Genomic DNA, 16,721 nt, shown 5'->3' on the forward strand with positions numbered 1-16,721 from the left:
TACATGCTATTTTAGTTTGCTCAAGCATAAAGCAATTGTTCTATTCAATGCAATTCTGATAAAATATTTTGCTATGGCCATCCTTTGTCAGCACAAGAAAACAGTGCAAAGCTACAATCTCCCATAGTAAAATACTGTAAAACAGAAGTTCAGTAATATTGAACTGATATTGAGGACAGTGCTTGCTACAGATATAACCAATTCTTTTCTCAATAATTCTTCGGATATACATGTATTTACAAATCAAAAACATAATCACAATAACCGATGCCTGACCAAAAAAATAACAGACATTTGTGACCCTGTGACTCCTTCAAAATCCACATTTCCTTCAAATAAGTCAGATAAGTGTAGGTATTTTTTTTCAATATTGATGTTAACATATATATATATATTTTTTAATTTCTGGTCACTCTTTCTTGCGTAGGTGGATGTAGATGACACCACTACACAGCAACAATGGGACACACACCCAGGCCAAGATGAAGCAGTAGCCAAAGTGTCCTGAGGTCAGATCTCTTGAGCCCTGAAGGATTTCCTTTTTGTGTAAAGTGTAAATGAGAGCTGCAGAAAAGGCCATCAGACCTAAAAGAAAACATACACAATTATGTTTGTTTTAGGAATTAAATATGTTAGTGGAACAGGCTGTGATATTTCTTACTAAATTTAGTTCATATTTGGGCAAAACAACATGAATGCATGACAAAATAGTCACTTAATGCAATTATTAGTATCAGTTCAGTCAGGAACCGAAGTACAGGGACTGCTCCCAACCATTATATATTTTTTTAATGTATGTTTTCAGTTGCTAGTGGTATAAAAACTATATTTGTAAAATTACAAATCACAGAGGTGCAAAAATGCTGCTTCAAGAAACCGTAATTTAATTCACCTACTGTATATCAAATTATCAAATTCTTCTTCCCATTACACCTTTTTACTAATTTAATAGTTCTGCTGTACTGTAGCCTAAAGGGCCATGTTTCTAACAGTTTAGCTTCTGTGCTTTAGACATGTTTCCCTTCACAATTTGTAGGAACAAACAACACCCTCTTGAAATGATCTCATTGAACAGAGAAATGCTGGTGACACATTGTTTCACCCCACTGTTACCTGCAAAGACTTGACACAGCCCAGTGAAGTAGAAGAGTCCACCCTTAGACATGGTGAACAGTTGACCCAGGAACACCAAGAAGGAGACAGAAGAAAAGACCACTGAGAGAACCATCAGGACTTGCACAGCCTGTAGCCACTCTGAGTCAGAAGGGAAAACCAGCTGTCAGGTTGTGAAAAAGACATGTGAATCTAAAACTGCTCTATGACAGATATGCAAAATGAAGTTGTTACCAGTTTCCTTTGAGGATGAGCACAACCACGTCTCTGTAAGGTTGTCAAACCTACAGTTGTACCATAGGTCTGAGTTCTCCATGCCATCCCACACCCACCAGGACTTTAAAGAGAAATTTGACACAACACACATACCTGAATATGTTGCACTAAATAATACAATTAAAGCAGTTGTGAGGTAAATAGAAGTATTACCTTCTCCATCGTTGCAATAAATAACATGGCAAGTGTGATGAGATGCAGCAGGGTCACAAACATAAGCAGGTACGCCATTTTCAATTCCCTGCTAAAAAACAAACTGAGAGGATAAATTCAGGTTTCCTAAAGTCACTGCATCCAACACAACACTTAGCGAGGAAATAGGGAATTAATATATGTGTGGCCAGTTTAACACGGCTTTTGGTTTCACTATGAAAATGAGTGTTGGGGAACATTCCTGTTTTGCCTTGAAACATAAAATGGAACATCTGAGTAGCTGAACAGAGTGTAGTCTGTGTTGTGTAATACGGTTTAAAACTGAGAGCAATTACTTCTAAAACTACTCTTTGACTCGCCTGTGTGATGACATCGTACAGCAAACCTGCAGAGAACTTGGGTGGACCTATTGAAATCCAAACGTGCCAAAATGTTTACCCAGTTAAACTCTCTACCCCTAAGAGTGGCTGTTTTCTTCATTTCAAAGCAAAAAGAAGTCTGTAATCCAACTTGCATTTGGGTTTCATTAACTTTGCCCTTGTAAACACGATGGGAATTAAAATGGAGACAAGACAGGCATGTGATTTTACTCACAGTGTAGATACATTAGTAGCACAAAAACACCAAAGAGGCTATTGTGGAGACAGTAATTTTAGTAAACAACAAGGACCGTGCATAGAGACAAAAAAAGACAGAGGAAAATAAGAATGAAATTGTCTGTGAAGATCCTTATCACTGGGAGAGGTCCATTTGGGTGGGCGGTGTAGTCACAATTACTATCAAATTATGTTTATTACGCTAGATTTTATCCATCACATAAAAATGGAAAGAAAAGAGAAAAGAAAATAATTCTGGCCAGGAGAATCATTTAAAAATAAAATAGTAAAAGTACACGTACTACAAACAAACAAGTGTAACCTTATTGTTTTCTGTCACAAGAGTTTGAAAGGAAGTTATCTTGATATGACCCACAATATGTGTGGTAATAAAAACATGCATCGTTTAATGGTAATCCTTCGCTACAAATAGCTTTTGAAACTAGTGTTGTTAGTAGACGTGATGCAATAATAACAACTACAATGAAGTCTGTTTTAAAACTAGTACGATATGTATTGAAGTACAGTGAAAAGATGAGAAATTTTTACTTACCCAAGGTTTGCTGTTCTTCTCAAACAGATCTCAAGAGCAGCTTCTACGCTCTACAATATTGTGCCCCTCTTGGTGGTCCTCTCCTTTCTAGCCTTGACACACCCCCTGTGTTTTTTTTCAATCACTCCATCCAAACTTTCCAAGGAGAACGCCCATTTCCTCTTTGCAGAACAGAGCTCCCCTTTGCTCTGCCTCGTTGTCCCTAAGTACAACATCACCATCCAAAAAAGATCCAAATGAGTTCCACCCATAGGGCAGTCGAGGCCCATAAAACCACATGAAAAGACCTCCTGTGTAAACAGCTGGGATTGCTCTTATTCTAACATACCTCGTCCATTCACGATCCCTGTCTTGTTAGGGTATATGAAAAATAAACACAGACGACTCACACATCTACCCGAGAATATCACAAGTTCTAGGAGATCATTGGTCACTCACAAAACATCTTGCAGAGGCACACCAGCCAAACATATCTTAGCTGATGTAGTCAAGGTCAGTGGGGGTAACAGCCAAACAACAAATTGTGAACTTTGAAAACAGCAATTGTACATTTACAACTTGGTTAAAACAGATAGCATATTTCATATTATAATGCAATAATGGGAGATTATTTAATGCCAATGGCATTTTTGTTTATTTGGCGCCCCCTGGTGCTCACAAAGCTTCATTGAGAGAGTTCTCTTATTATAGCTCATGGATCTTAACCTCGTCCATAATGGACAATACCAATTTAAACATCGTTAAATCCACATAAACTTTTAAGGCTAATCTCTGGCACACATTTGTGTAAAGTCGTTCAGCTCATTTCTTGTACCAAACTGTAACAGTGTCTCTGGGGATATTGTACCAAACTAAAACGAGCACCACTTGATTTATAGAAATGGATTCTTCCCTGCGTCTTTTGAATGGTACAGTCCGTTGCCTAGGCGCTTGTAGAAGCCAATGTACTCCGCCACGCCTGTCCGCAGCACTTCGATTTACAGTCGCTGCTCCGGTGTGAAAGGTGAGTAAACGTTAGACTGCACACTGCATTTTCAACCTCTTTACTCCATATAAGTTAGCATTGAAGCAGGTGTCTCCCAACTTAAACCTTACAGCATTCACCAGTCTCTGCCAAGTAGCCACTGGGACAACGCTAGCTTCGGGTGGCGAGCTAGCATTAGCCGAACCTGAAGTCAAGATACTGCTGCAACTTTGCAACTAACTTTGCTAGCTAGGCAGCGCTAGTTATTTACTAGCTCATTAACACAGCGTGGTTAGCAAGAGTGTGATTATTAGCTAGCTAATTTTTGATAAGTGAGCTTGAGTGGCCAAAAGGAATACAAGTGGCTGTTGTCCCACAAACCCCTCTTTTGCTCCTCCTCGTCAGACATTTTGGGAAAATGTTTTTTCGAAAATGTAGATTTTTAATCCCACATGAACTGAAAGTCGTCAGTTAATCTGTCAGGAGAAATGTCCACAGTGCAAGAAAACTGTGTACATTTGGATAATAAATGCAGGACAAGAGCATGCTTACTTAGAAGATACCCTTATTGCTGTCTGTGATAAATTCGTCATGTTACTGTAGGAACAGATCAACCATAGATGATCCGCCTGCCGTTTTGCATAGCCTCAGGTGACACAGTGTAACTCAGGTGTGGGCCTGTACCTGTTTAAACAGAGGTAGATAGTCTAATCTCTATGCTCGTGACTGCAGGTCCTGACATGACTGGACACCATTGTGCTAAAGTGTCTCATGTTTTACAGGGGAACTTAAGGACAAGACACGTTGTCATGGATGAACTGTCACAACAATTGGACTGATGGTGTTTGAGGATCTGCTGGTCACTGTAAATTAAAATGGCTCATATGCAGTGACATGTGGTCTAAATAGTTTGGGATTATTACCTTCACCACTGAGGAAAAAGTCCACCACTCACAGATGCAGCATCATCAAGCTTAATGTGTGACCATGGATGATGAAGAGGTAACATTCAAAGCTGTTCATTTGCTTACAGATAACACAGACTGCTTTTTATTCTCAAAGATGCTTTTGTCCACTCTTCTCATTGTGTGCTGACAATTCTTTGTTTTCAGCAGAGCAAATATAATATCATTACTTAAGTGGCTAATGTATATACAGTATTTTGAAGTGGCTGCTGAGCTGAAATCCTGCATCTTTAATGAACATTCATCAGTATTAGAATGGTGATTGTAGTTTCTGTCGGATCTTTCAGTGGTAAGAGCATAGACCATTTGGTGTGATGTCTAAGTGCAACAAGCACATGAAACCAGATACTGTAGCTTGCTAGTGACAATATGTTGCATGTTGTTGGAGCAGTGACCGCTCTTGGAGTGGGGATTGCTTAGGTTACAAGTCCTACAATTTACAGTGTTGAATTCAGCAACAGGTGTTTAGTGCTGGCATGCCACACTGATGTTGCATTAATCTAGTATTCATTAAAGTGATTGTCACTTTTTAATGTTTTGGCTTAGGATAGTCAGCTTACAGCAGTTAAAAAGGACATAATGCACACAAAGTTCAATTACATATACCCCATCTCATTGAGGAATTTTAGCTGCTTTTAGCTGAATTATACCTCTGTATTATACGTTTAGTTATATGTTTAGATAATTATGACGAGCAGTCTTACCAAAGTAATTGTTTGATAAGTGTATTTTTAGATTTTTTTTAATTTGCCATGGTACTGACTGACATCAAAAGCTGCAGTTAACTACTGATAAATATTGTATCCGATAACACAACATTAAGTTGCTGTTCTGGGTCTTCAGGTGCGGACAGAGTTGGACCGGATTACTATGCGGCTTCAGCAGGATGGTTTGCCTCCAGCAGCCAGTGTGGAGGAACGGCAGCGTCACCTATGGCAGCAGCTGATCAGCAGTGAGGAAAAACTTCAGTCAGCCACCCAAGAATTGCAGACCTTACGTACCCAGCAATCCAACGAAATGAAGGAGGTGACACATTTTACATTCTTTGGTGTTTAAGATCTGTTTTTTCAAAACTAGAGAAAAACATTATCTTAACATGTGACTGTTCATAGAAAAGAAAAAAAGTTTTCAGTGTTTCAGTTTGGAAAAAGTATTTAAAGAAGACTGCTGTAGCTAATGAAAGTACATTAAGTAATACACTTATTTAGATTGGGGAAATGACTACTAATTGCTAAAAACAGTCGATCAGTAGTAGCTTTTAATTACTTTTGGGGGTTTATTTTTTTGTCAGGTGGAGAGCTATGTTGCACATATTCGTGGGCTGTTGGAAGAGCGTGAATGTCTGACTGCAGACTATGAGAGAGACAATGAACTTTTGCGCCACGATCTTCACCAGATCAGACAACAACAAGGTGAACTCAGTACAGTTGTAGATTAAAACCAGTTTAATTAATGCGTGGCCTAGCTCACTAGACCTACTGAGTAGAATTTTTTTGTTTTTTTTATTTTCTAATAGTAGTTAATATTTTCCTACAATTGTCTATATATGATATATTATATTAATTCCCTGTGTTGGATATTTAACTGTAATCTGCTGCCATACAGCATTACTTTTGCACTGTTTTGATTTTATTTTATATTGTTTAAAGGTTATTTTGCAGCCCTGCTATGCAAACTACTGACTAGAAAAAGCTACGGTAATCTTTCTCCTAGAGAACCAGAGCAAGGAACTGGCAGAGATGTTGGCTCAAGAGGACCTCGGGGAGATAGGCTTAAGCACCCCCAGTGAGCAGGTGGCTTATTTGTTGGTGGAGAGAGCCACACTGTTGGAAAGGCTGGAAGCTGCTGAAAGGAGACTTGAAAGTCAGAACCTTACTGGCAGTTTAAGGGAGGTTCACCAACAGGTAAAGCACTGACCACCAAAGACCAAGTTAGTTTGACCATTGTAACCACTAATCCAGTATGACCCATGACCTAGTTAATATTCACTTATATTTCTGCTGTAAACGTAAGGCTTATAGTAAAATTTGAACTGTTAAACAGTAACTGTGCATGTCTTCAATCTTATTGCATTTCCAGAAGAACATGGCCAAAGACTTCATATAGTAGTAGTAGTGTAGTTGAATATAATGATTAACTATCCAGGACAAGTGTGTGGTTAAGTGAGTCTCTGTCTTTTTGTGGCACTCGGACAGGAACATATTCACCACATGATTGGGGATGAGTTGAGGCAGCAGACGGAGGATATGCAGAGGAGCATTGACAACATGGCAAAGGTGAGGTGACTGTCCTTGTAACTAAGTTACAGATCTTTTTAAAGGACAACCTAGCCTTTCCAGTGCACAGATACATCTTTACATTTATTAAGTCATGATTTGGCATACACTAGTCTTTCCTCTCAGCAGTGTTCATCCCAGAGTCCATGGAAGAAACTGTTTGGCCTCCGCAGGTCTGGTCAGAGCAAACACAATATTACCCCTGTAGGTTCCTTTGTCACAACTTATACTAACAAAGTAATTAACACTGATGTCATGATAAAGACTTAAACAAGTACATCACTGGATTGCTTTTTGAAATACATTCTACACTGACTGTGTGCTTTGATGTCTGCATGACCACTATGGTGCACATGACTTTGCTTGTTATGTTGGTCAGCAGCGCATCTCTGATGGTAATTTTCTAATAACCAATGAGCACTTGAAAATGGTGGCTGGGCAGAACTGTAGTGACATGTATCGGGTAACAGCATGTATATTTTTTGTCCCACTATGCAGGTGAATGTGGAGAATTTAAAGATCTTTTAACTCACTCTTCTCGCTCCTATCCAGGCAACAACTATATCATTGTATATTGTGATGATCATCTCAAGCACAAATGCATGTCTCTTACAACAGCATGTTAGGCCACTTGCATCTTCAATCTTATACCAATCTATTTTTTTTTTTGCTTTACTCCTTTATCTCTAACCATCCACACCTCATTTGGTTGCTCCAGGCCCACAATGAAAAGATTTCCCAGGAACGAAATGAGTGCCAGCGACTGGAACGCGACCTGGAAGAGGCATCCAGAAGGCTGACGATGGCTCATCAGGATATCCGCAGACTCACCAATGAGCTGGATGCTGCCAGAAACAACAGCCTAGACCCAAGTGGTATGTTGCAGGGACTTACAATATGCATCCCTCAAAAAAATCTATGAGGACTACATACATCAATGCCCAGTTTAGCACAGGCAGCCCCAGACCATCATCTAAACAGCTTTAATTTGGTTAATATAGGAACCTTTTTTTGTGTGTAGTTTCCTGATTTGGTGTCACATTATAGCTGACTACAGGAAATCATTAATGTCAAAAAATTATCTTTTAAGACATGAAGTAGAAAAACAAATATTTTCTGGTGTACAGAATAAAAAATGTGCTTATAATCTCAGGATCTGAGCTACAGGGAATTGTCCAAGAAGTAGAGAGCCTAAGGAACGAAGTGGACAGACTGAATCACTGTGGTGAGGTAGAATTGGGTGTGATATAAATTGTGATATTGATCTTTTGTGAGGTACCACGGTCGAACCTTAGGCCGACTGATACAAGTATTCGTGATTTTGAAATAAGTTGGGTTAATAAACGTAAACTATTTGACATAACCATACATTGTTATTCCCAAAAGAAAGCCATGGAAGTTGGTTAAAGTACCTGCTGTAGGGACCAAGTGAGCAAATTTCAGGAATGTCAAAACTATAAAAACAAAATCAAAAATTTACATTAAAGAACTTTTTATAATATACATAATATAACTATAATTATCACACATTTTGTGTATTCATGATCATGGTTTTCTCCCCACAGATATGATGAAGTTGCACAGAGCTAAAGAACAAAATGACAGACTGGATTCTGAGAACCGAGTGTTAAGGGAGAGATTGCACAGTTTAGAGTCTGAAAAGAAAACTCTCCTGGACAAGGTTGGTATTTACTAAATTCCTTTATTGAAATAAAAACTTAAACGTTGTTGCACAAGTTTGGTATTGTTTGTTGTCATGTTTTTTTAGTTGACTATAAATGATGCAGACCAAGATGTTGCAACCAAAGGAGATCAAAGGAGTGTTAGCAGTCAAGCACAAAACAATCTGTCTCCATCAGCTCAAGAAAAGGATCATATTCACAAACGGTAAATTGTTAATTAATCAACTTTATAATGTATGACACATGGATTTCATTAAGAGAATCCCACATGTTCATTCTGACCTAAATTATTCTCTGGTAGTTGTCATGAGGCAATGGAAGACGGGCTTGTGCAGGTAAGAGAGCTGCAACGGCAACTCCAGAAGCTACGCAAGGAACAGGAGGAGCTAGAGGAGAGGAATGAGGAGCTGGAGGCTCTGCTGGGGGAGGCCCAGAATGCCAGCAAGGAGGAGAGGCATCGCCATGAGGGAGAACTGGAGGGACTGCATAGGAAGGTAATGAACAGCACTAAATTCTCAGTGAAAATCTATATTCAGTTTCCTAACATGAAACTGATAAGAAATTTATTATTTTCTGATCCCTATTGAGATTTAGAAAATATGAGGTTGGAGTCATTTCACCTGAGAAACTGAAGAAAACTAATTTCATAGGCATTAATTGATTTCTTTCCTTGATTAGGAGAACACTGTATAATTTGTCCCAACTCTCTAAAGGCTGAATAATATGATTGATTATGCAGATTAAAAGCTTGGAGGCAGAGCAGAAGAAGCAGGACAGCCTCAATAAAATGATGAAGAATGGAGAAGAAGTCAAAACCACTGAGTCCTACTTACAAATGGTGAGAAATCACTCACTCTTCGATGCCATGGTTTCTCTGTGTTCATTTCAAGTGTGTGAACACAGCAAGAGCACTACAGTTTAAGGCTCGACTACACAAACTTAAAGTTTAGTAGCTGTAAATAATAGGGCTGAACGATTTGACAGTTGTACAGTGATTAAGATTTTATTTGTGATTTAACTTTCTAAAGTCAAGTTTAGCTAACCAATCTCAATAGTGTTCAGCACACACTCTGAATTAAAGGAGTACATCACACCTTTAACTGTAGATCCTTCAACTACCTTGTAGTCTAGCAGATACAATTTGCCTTTCTATACAATAGATGATTACTCTGCTCCTTGCTGCTAAAATGCAGTCAACGATGCATACAGCGCTTATGCAAGAAAATAAACTGAAAAGACTCAGTCCAATATGTTTTTATCACAATTTCTTTTTAAATGTCCAGTAATTAAAGAAACTCACTTTTTCAAACGATTTCCAGTAAAGACAAATAAAATAACCTGACATTTCTGTAAACAAGCAGAATTATATTTTCTCTTATGCAGCTTTCTGATGTGGTATTTTTAACCCCTCTCTGGTCACTGCATTAAAGGGCACTATGTCTTAAGTGGAGTGACTATCTACCTACACATGTTAAATTATAATTCAGTGGTACATACAGAACAGCTACATGCAGAACTTTGAAAAAAAAACATTTTTAGTCAGTGTTATCTGCATATGATTTCTGTTCCCCTTTTACTATGTGTGAAGCAATTAAGGGACAGCAGCCAGGAAAGATTGGCTCTGCTAGAGGCTCGTCTAACTGAGGAGAAGGAATGGAGGAAACAGCTGGAAGTGGACCTCAGTGCTGCCCAGGCTGCCCTCAAAAAAGACAAAGAGGTAATAAATGTATCTGTGCAAAACATTGTCTGACAGTAATACCACAACTAGACATATATGTGAAAGTCAGTTTCACCTCGAGAAGTCTAGTCCTGCAATGAGTTTAAATAAACTGCAAATTATAAAGTAACAGTATATCATTCCCTCATTCTTTACACCAAAGGCTTTGCAGATAGGTGAGCGAGAGCTGAAGAAACTGAGACTTGAGGTCATCAGTCTTCAAACAGAATGCCAACAAGGGAAAACACTTATCAAGAGCCTCACCCAGGTCAAAGGGGAAAAAGCAATTCTTGAGGAAAAGGTTTGTTATTTAACACTTTTTGATTTATTTTAAACGAATGATGAAATTGAGGAAAACATTCTTGCATTGAGGATGACGTGTATCGAATTGCTAATGTTCTGTGTTTGTGTAAACCTGGGGGTCCATGTTCATAAGCAAAAAATATGTTCATTAAAGTTGTTACTATTTAAAAAAAAAAATACAATAATGTAAATTCGTCAAATCTAAATAATATTTATATATAAATATTTACAGCACGTACTACCTTCACATTTACACATTTCTCTCCATCACTCTGTCTTGGACTCTGCCTGTCAGATGGCACAGATGGAGCGTTCTCACAGCCGACTTCAGAGCGAGTTGGATCGCTGTAAGGACAGAAACCGGACCCAGGAGGACCTGAAGGAAAACAAGCTTCACGTTGACCAGCTGCAAGAGCAGACTGATCGACTGACTGCTGAACTCAGTTGCCTTCAGACAGCACACAACACACTGAGGTTGTTTTCAAAAGTATTAGCTCATGCAGTATAATTTTTGAGCTTGGGGCATAAGTGATAGCTCATAACAAGATAGAACTGGAACACAAGGGGTTACATGATGCACATATTTTCCAGGGATGAAATGGTTTCTGAGCGGCTGCAGACTGCTGAGCTCCAGGCCAAGCTGAGCATCAGTGTCCAAGAGAAGCACAAGGTAGACGGGGAAAGATTGAAACTGGAGCTTGAGATAAAGCACCTCAGTGAGAAGCTCAAGTGGTATCAAGAACAACTCTCCTCTACAAAGGAAGCACTCAGTAGCAGCCAGAAGCCTGAACTGCACACGGCTTGTATGGAATCAAGATTTAGTCCAGTCGAGAAAAACAGGGATGAAAGATTGGATGAGGTAATTCGATTTCTTTTTGATGCCATTTAGTAGGGAAGTTTGTAAAGAATGTTGTGAATGTCAAATGATTTTGAATAATTGTTTAGGTAGTTAGATGTTCTGAAATTGGGGGCAACAAGACAGGGCTGTATAACAGCCAGCTCAAAGACCCTATTGTGAAGCTACCCTTGAAGTGTTGAGAAGAATTCAAGTATGCAGGAATTTATTCTGCCAGCATTATATGATTCATATATATGTACAGTTATGTGTGTTTGTGGCTTTCATATCTGAAGCAGGAGCTGAATCATCTGGAGGCCAAGCTTGTGGAGGAGCGGCAACTAGCCTCTCAGCACCAACTGGTCCTGCAGGCTCAGGTCAATGAAGCCCAGGCACATATTAAGGTACATATGGTCACTACACATCAGCCACATTGTGCTGCAGTTTAATTTAAAATATCTTATAGCAAATCAAGAATATTTATTTTATAGCATTTTACCTTCATTTTTCATACTGATCTGAATGTTTTGGCATTCACACTTCTATCACTTAGCTGTACTTATTTTTAGCATCAACATATCTTTAACTATCATGTCTCTTTAGTCCCAGGACACAGTACTGAGCCAGAAGACGGAAGAGACCAAACAAATGAAACAGGACCTTCAAAGGGTGCAGAGCCTGTTCACCTCAGCAGAGAGAGAGCTACGCTATGAGAAGGAGAAGAACATGGACCTGAAGAGGCACAACACTCTGCTAGACCAGGAAAAACTTAAGGTTGGCCTTTAATTAAAACCTATTTGGAATTTTCTGAATTCTTTTAGTCTTTTAGTCACTCAGACACCTCACAGTTGTTGCTTTTTATCATGATCAAATAGAAAACTGTAATATATAATTAACATAACTGGTAAGAAATAGTCAGCATTTACAATTCATGCTCTCTTATCTCTCATGTGCTTCATTCAGCTTGGTGCAGAGCTTAAGCAGGTCCAGACCAAGCTGGTTCAGGTGGAGCAAAGTTTGCACACTCAGGTGGCTGAGTGTGAACGTCATCAGCTGAAAATTAGGGAATTGGAAGTGGAACTGGCACGCAACTTGACAAATCACAGTGCCACCACCAGTCTACAAGAGGACCTCCAGGCTGAGAGGGTGCGACTCATTGCTGCTGACAAGAAGGTTCGTTGAGGCAAGAAATTATTGCCTGGAGGTCACAATGTTAGGACAATTAGGATCTTAGATTAGGATCCTGGAGTACTCTGGAAATGGAAGTGAGGTTGGAACTTACATTGTCCGTTTGTTTCTGTGAATGAAGCCTGTGACTTTTGTGATGGCAGGTGTTGGAGCTGCAGCAGCAGCTAAAGAATGCCCAGCACCAGCTACGTGTGGAGGAGGCTCGGGCCAGTGAGAGCACCCGGCTTGAGAGGGATAGTAGAGATCTGTCTGACACCTTATCAGCCTTGAGAGCCCAGCAGCAAGAGGAGCACATCACCAGGTAATATAAACTGCTGGTCTGCTGAACCTGCTCAGTTTGACACTATTCAAGTGGTAGCAATAGTGCCATAACTAAACTAAAAAAGTTTTAGGTCATGATTCTGATCCACTCTTTCTGTTTACCCTTCTTCCATGTGTGGTTTCTTCCTTTCCTATCTCAGGAAGCTGTTAGAGCAGCGTGAGGAAGAGCTACAGCAGCAGGTGCGCTCCCTGAGACTGAAGGAGGCCTCCCTGACCAGGACAAATGCAGAACTTAGTCATCGCGCACAGCAGCTAGACACCCGTCTAAACATCCTAGAGGCTGAACTTAGCAAAATCAAAGATGAGGTATGGAAAGGTGTACAAGAGTCCTTCTGATGCCCCAAAGTCAGTATTAAAATTAAACTACTGGCTATTTGGTGACTCCAAATGTGCTCAGGGCACTTTTAATTGAGATTCAGCTCATGTCATTTTTGTCCTGCAGGCAAGAGACAATCAGAAGTTAAACCACAGACTGAAGGAAGAGCTTGCAGTGAATCAGCAGGAGTGTGACAGACTGCAGGGTGAATTGCAGGAGGTCCTCCTCCAACTTGACATCCACATCAGGTGAGACACAAGACCAAGATGTTCACTGAATGCAGTATTAAAAGAGTAACTCTGACTACTCTGGTTAAGAAATTACCACATGTTTTATGATCATCCAGGAAGTACAATGAAAAGCAAAGTCAGCACAAGACCAAACTACGTCAGGCCAAGCAGGTCTTTCTCAAGGCAACAGCACAGAGGGACCGCACCATCCAGAAACTGGAGAATGACCTGGTCCTGGCCTCCAGCCTTGTACACAAGGTGATACATGGATGATGAAGGATTCACTCATAAATATCTCACAAGACAAATATTTTCTGAGGTCTTTCTCTCTTCTCCTTGGTGTCTTTCAGGAGAAAGAGAGGATCCACACAGTGATGGAGGAAAATGAGAAGCTTTTGGAGGAGAGGAGAGATCTGTTGCAGAAGATCAGTGAAGCAGAGGAAATGGGCAGCAAAGGCATGAGGACTGCCTCCACTGTTCAACACAGGTATTGTAATGAATCACCCTTTATACACACCATACTCAACAGTAATGTGAAATTTACAGTCAGACAATTCTTTGTAAATCTATGTCTTAATCTATTTCAAGGGTCAACGTCTTAGAAGTGGAAAACAGACAACTACAGGATCGAACCCTGAAGCTCTCCAATCAAGTTAGTTCCTTAGAACGTGCCCTGAGGAATGTCCAGTCATTCCACAGCCTGGAGGTAATACCATGCATATCTTTATAACCTAATGGGTCACACAATTATATTTTTTGGTGTTTGCAAACAGCTAGTACAGCATTAATGATGTGCAATGAAGTGTTGATTGGCTGGAAAAGTTGGATTCTATAATGGCTGGTGCCAGATTTTATAAAGGTGAGGTAAATTGCTTGACCGAATATGTAATGGGCCTTCATGTATTGTAATAAAAAGGAACTTGTGGATGTGCTTTGATCTTAAATAGTCCAAATGCTCAACAGAATACCAAGAAAGTGCTTCCCTCTGAAAGTCTCGGTGACATCCTACACACATCTACGCTAAGGTAAGGCAACTTTGGAAGAGCTAATACTTATTAATGTTTTTTGCCTTAATATCATAAATTTAGCAAATGTAGGACAAACACAAGGTTAGAGTTGAATTTCTGCTTAGGGGTTATAAAGAACCAAATCAAAATTTTCCATGTCAGTGATTAAGTGGAGGTACACTGAGTTTTCCCTGGCATTTGGCTACATCCCTTCAGGTATCTCTCGCTTATTCTTCAAAACTGCTTTACATCATATTTAGAGTTTATGTTTTTTGAGGGCATACACATGTGAAATTTGTCTACATACCTTTGTTACTTTACTTTTAAAGAGTTTCGAAATTTTAATATTCGTTAGAAGAAAATGGCAGGCCTTTAAGTACCTATGAAAGTCCTGTCTTATTAGTTCAGCTGACATAGATGGATGCCATAATAGCATAGAAGTTCCCAGTTATGATTCTGCAGAGGGCACTAATGCCACGTTGAGAACATTGCATAGATCTGTGATTTGTACTGTACTGCTATGAAGTGTGAATCATCAGCTAGCAAACATAATACCTTCATCTGAAATAATTGAACCATTTCTAGCCACACTTTGATAGGATAACTACCCCACTGATTGTGTGATTGGAATATTGTCATTCGACATGCATGTTAAGGGCTTCATTCATTAATGCACTTTGTAATATTACATATATTGCATAGAGATGAATACTTACATGTGCATTTTCTGCCCTTTCTCACATTTGTGTGACCAGTCTGACTTCGGGCTCCTGTGACCCACTGGACATCCTGGAAAAAATCTGCCGTGTGAAGGTAGATGGCACCCAAGCGTCTGTGTCCACACAACAGCAATCAGAGCAGGGCTACCTGAATCTCACCTCCCCACAGGCTCCATTAAACACCAAAGGCACAAAGGAGAGTTCTAATACAAGTGACCAGGTATGAGAGGTGGTAGGTTTTGATGTGGTTATTGCCTTTGCTTGCAACAGCTACCATCTTCGATAAGTGCACTGGAGTCAAATCTGAGAAAATCTGAATATAGAAGTTGTTAAAATACAGTTGTCAGTAATAATGACATGGGGCTTCCACTGCTGTACTGCTCAGGGGGATATGTCTTTTGAATTGTAAAGCAGATTCTTGTCTGCCTTGCAAGTGCTGCATTTTGATCCAGGTTCAAACAGAGGTAACATTTTGGGAGATTAAAAATGTCAATCAAATGTGTTACGATGTATTTTAAAAGAAATGGTTTGTAACGGCAGATTTGAATTGGAAGTGCTCTGTCTGTCTCTCGTTTGTATGCCCACATGTGAATGTGCCTAAAGAGTTGGTTTGTTGTTTGTGTTAACACACCAAAGCAAGTCAGAGAGTTTTCATGTTTGCTTATGGGAGCCTTTCATTTAAAGGTACAGAAAATGACAGTGCACTTCACACTAATGCAGTGAATATAAAAACACATTTTACAAAGGTTTAAACTGAGCACTTTATAACTAGTTATACTTGGATTTACATTTGGGAAAATGTAGCAGTGGAAAACCGCATCAACAGTGCTTTGTTTTTCTTTAGGTAAATTGAATGTTAGCAGTATTTTCTATGAAAAAAATGCCTAATTTGTTGTAGGTTTATGGTTTTACTGTGTCAAACCTTTTAATTACATCAGCATTTTTTACAATTTACAAAATCATACTGATATTACATTTAACATTGTTGATGTTGTGCACCTATAGTACTTCACTTCCAAGACTGTGGGATACAGATTGCAAAGATCTGGTTGTTCCTGTAGCTTGTCAGCTGTGGCCACTCCAGTATTTATAATGTACAGCCTTACTTGTAGTGTAAAACACCCAATAAGCAACAGAAGTATGCAGGTGTGTTTTAAGCATTTTTTGGTCAGAAAGTACTTGTATGTCAGCCACAAAGACTGTCAGCAGGGAGATGTGTTTTATACATGGCACTAAATACTAAACATTATTTCATACTATTAGTAATACACTGTGGAAATAATGGTCAGTTTTGTCTTCAATGTGCCTGAAATGATAAAGTGCTAAACTTTATCTTGCTGCTGAGTGAATACATACAAAATAGCAATTGCCTATTTGAGACAGATATGTAAACTGAGGTGTAATCAACCAGAATCTTTTATCTTTTGTTGTAACAGTGTAAATACAGCTTTGAATAAAAAAGTATTTTCATAAATAAAATCCAATAATTGACCAACAACCTTTTTTT

General features: G+C 39.2%; 2 protein-coding genes across 11 annotated transcripts; one reads left to right on the top strand and one right to left on the bottom strand.

Annotated features, from left to right (window-relative positions):
• Positions 1–367: 367 nt before the first annotated feature.
• LOC113166827 (epithelial membrane protein 3-like) lies at positions 368–2,799 on the bottom strand. Of its 4 annotated transcripts, none has more exons than XM_026367001.1 (5): positions 2,692–2,799; positions 1,543–1,633; positions 1,348–1,450; positions 1,114–1,254; positions 368–585 (listed from the first exon to the last, which is right to left on the bottom strand). In XM_026367001.1, exons 2-5 carry the CDS (start codon positions 1,618–1,620, stop codon positions 410–412), a joined length of 498 nt encoding a protein of 165 aa, XP_026222786.1. In that variant the 5' UTR covers positions 1,621–1,633; positions 2,692–2,799; the 3' UTR covers positions 368–409. The 4 variants fall into 4 exon arrangements, with proteins under 4 accessions (XP_026222786.1, XP_026222788.1, XP_026222789.1 ...); XM_026367003.1 differs by having other exon boundaries at positions 1,543–1,645; positions 2,692–2,789; XM_026367004.1 differs by having other exon boundaries at positions 1,543–1,630; positions 2,692–2,785.
• Positions 2,800–3,616: 817 nt separating this feature from the next.
• Positions 3,617–16,700, top strand: ccdc30 (coiled-coil domain containing 30). Of its 7 annotated transcripts, none has more exons than XM_026368948.1 (28): positions 3,617–3,694; positions 4,438–4,657; positions 5,464–5,646; positions 5,912–6,032; positions 6,334–6,524; positions 6,816–6,896; positions 7,023–7,100; positions 7,615–7,771; positions 8,050–8,121; positions 8,462–8,577; positions 8,665–8,783; positions 8,880–9,072; positions 9,318–9,416; positions 10,167–10,295; positions 10,459–10,596; positions 10,894–11,072; positions 11,190–11,457; positions 11,730–11,837; positions 12,037–12,207; positions 12,397–12,606; positions 12,765–12,922; positions 13,083–13,248; positions 13,385–13,506; positions 13,605–13,746; positions 13,839–13,975; positions 14,077–14,194; positions 14,452–14,513; positions 15,251–16,700. In XM_026368948.1, the coding sequence occupies exons 2-28, from the start codon at positions 4,643–4,645 to the stop codon at positions 15,438–15,440; spliced, it is 3,723 nt and encodes a 1,240-aa protein (XP_026224733.1). In that variant the 5' UTR covers positions 3,617–3,694; positions 4,438–4,642; the 3' UTR covers positions 15,441–16,700. The 7 variants fall into 7 exon arrangements, with proteins under 7 accessions (XP_026224733.1, XP_026224735.1, XP_026224734.1 ...); XM_026368950.1 differs by having other exon boundaries at positions 11,733–11,837; XM_026368949.1 differs by having other exon boundaries at positions 7,026–7,100.
• Positions 16,701–16,721: the final 21 nt, after the last annotated feature.

The sequence above is a fragment of the Anabas testudineus genome, chromosome 7, assembly GCF_900324465.2.
Source record: "Anabas testudineus chromosome 7, fAnaTes1.2, whole genome shotgun sequence".
NCBI lineage: Eukaryota > Metazoa > Chordata > Actinopteri > Anabantiformes > Anabantidae > Anabas > Anabas testudineus.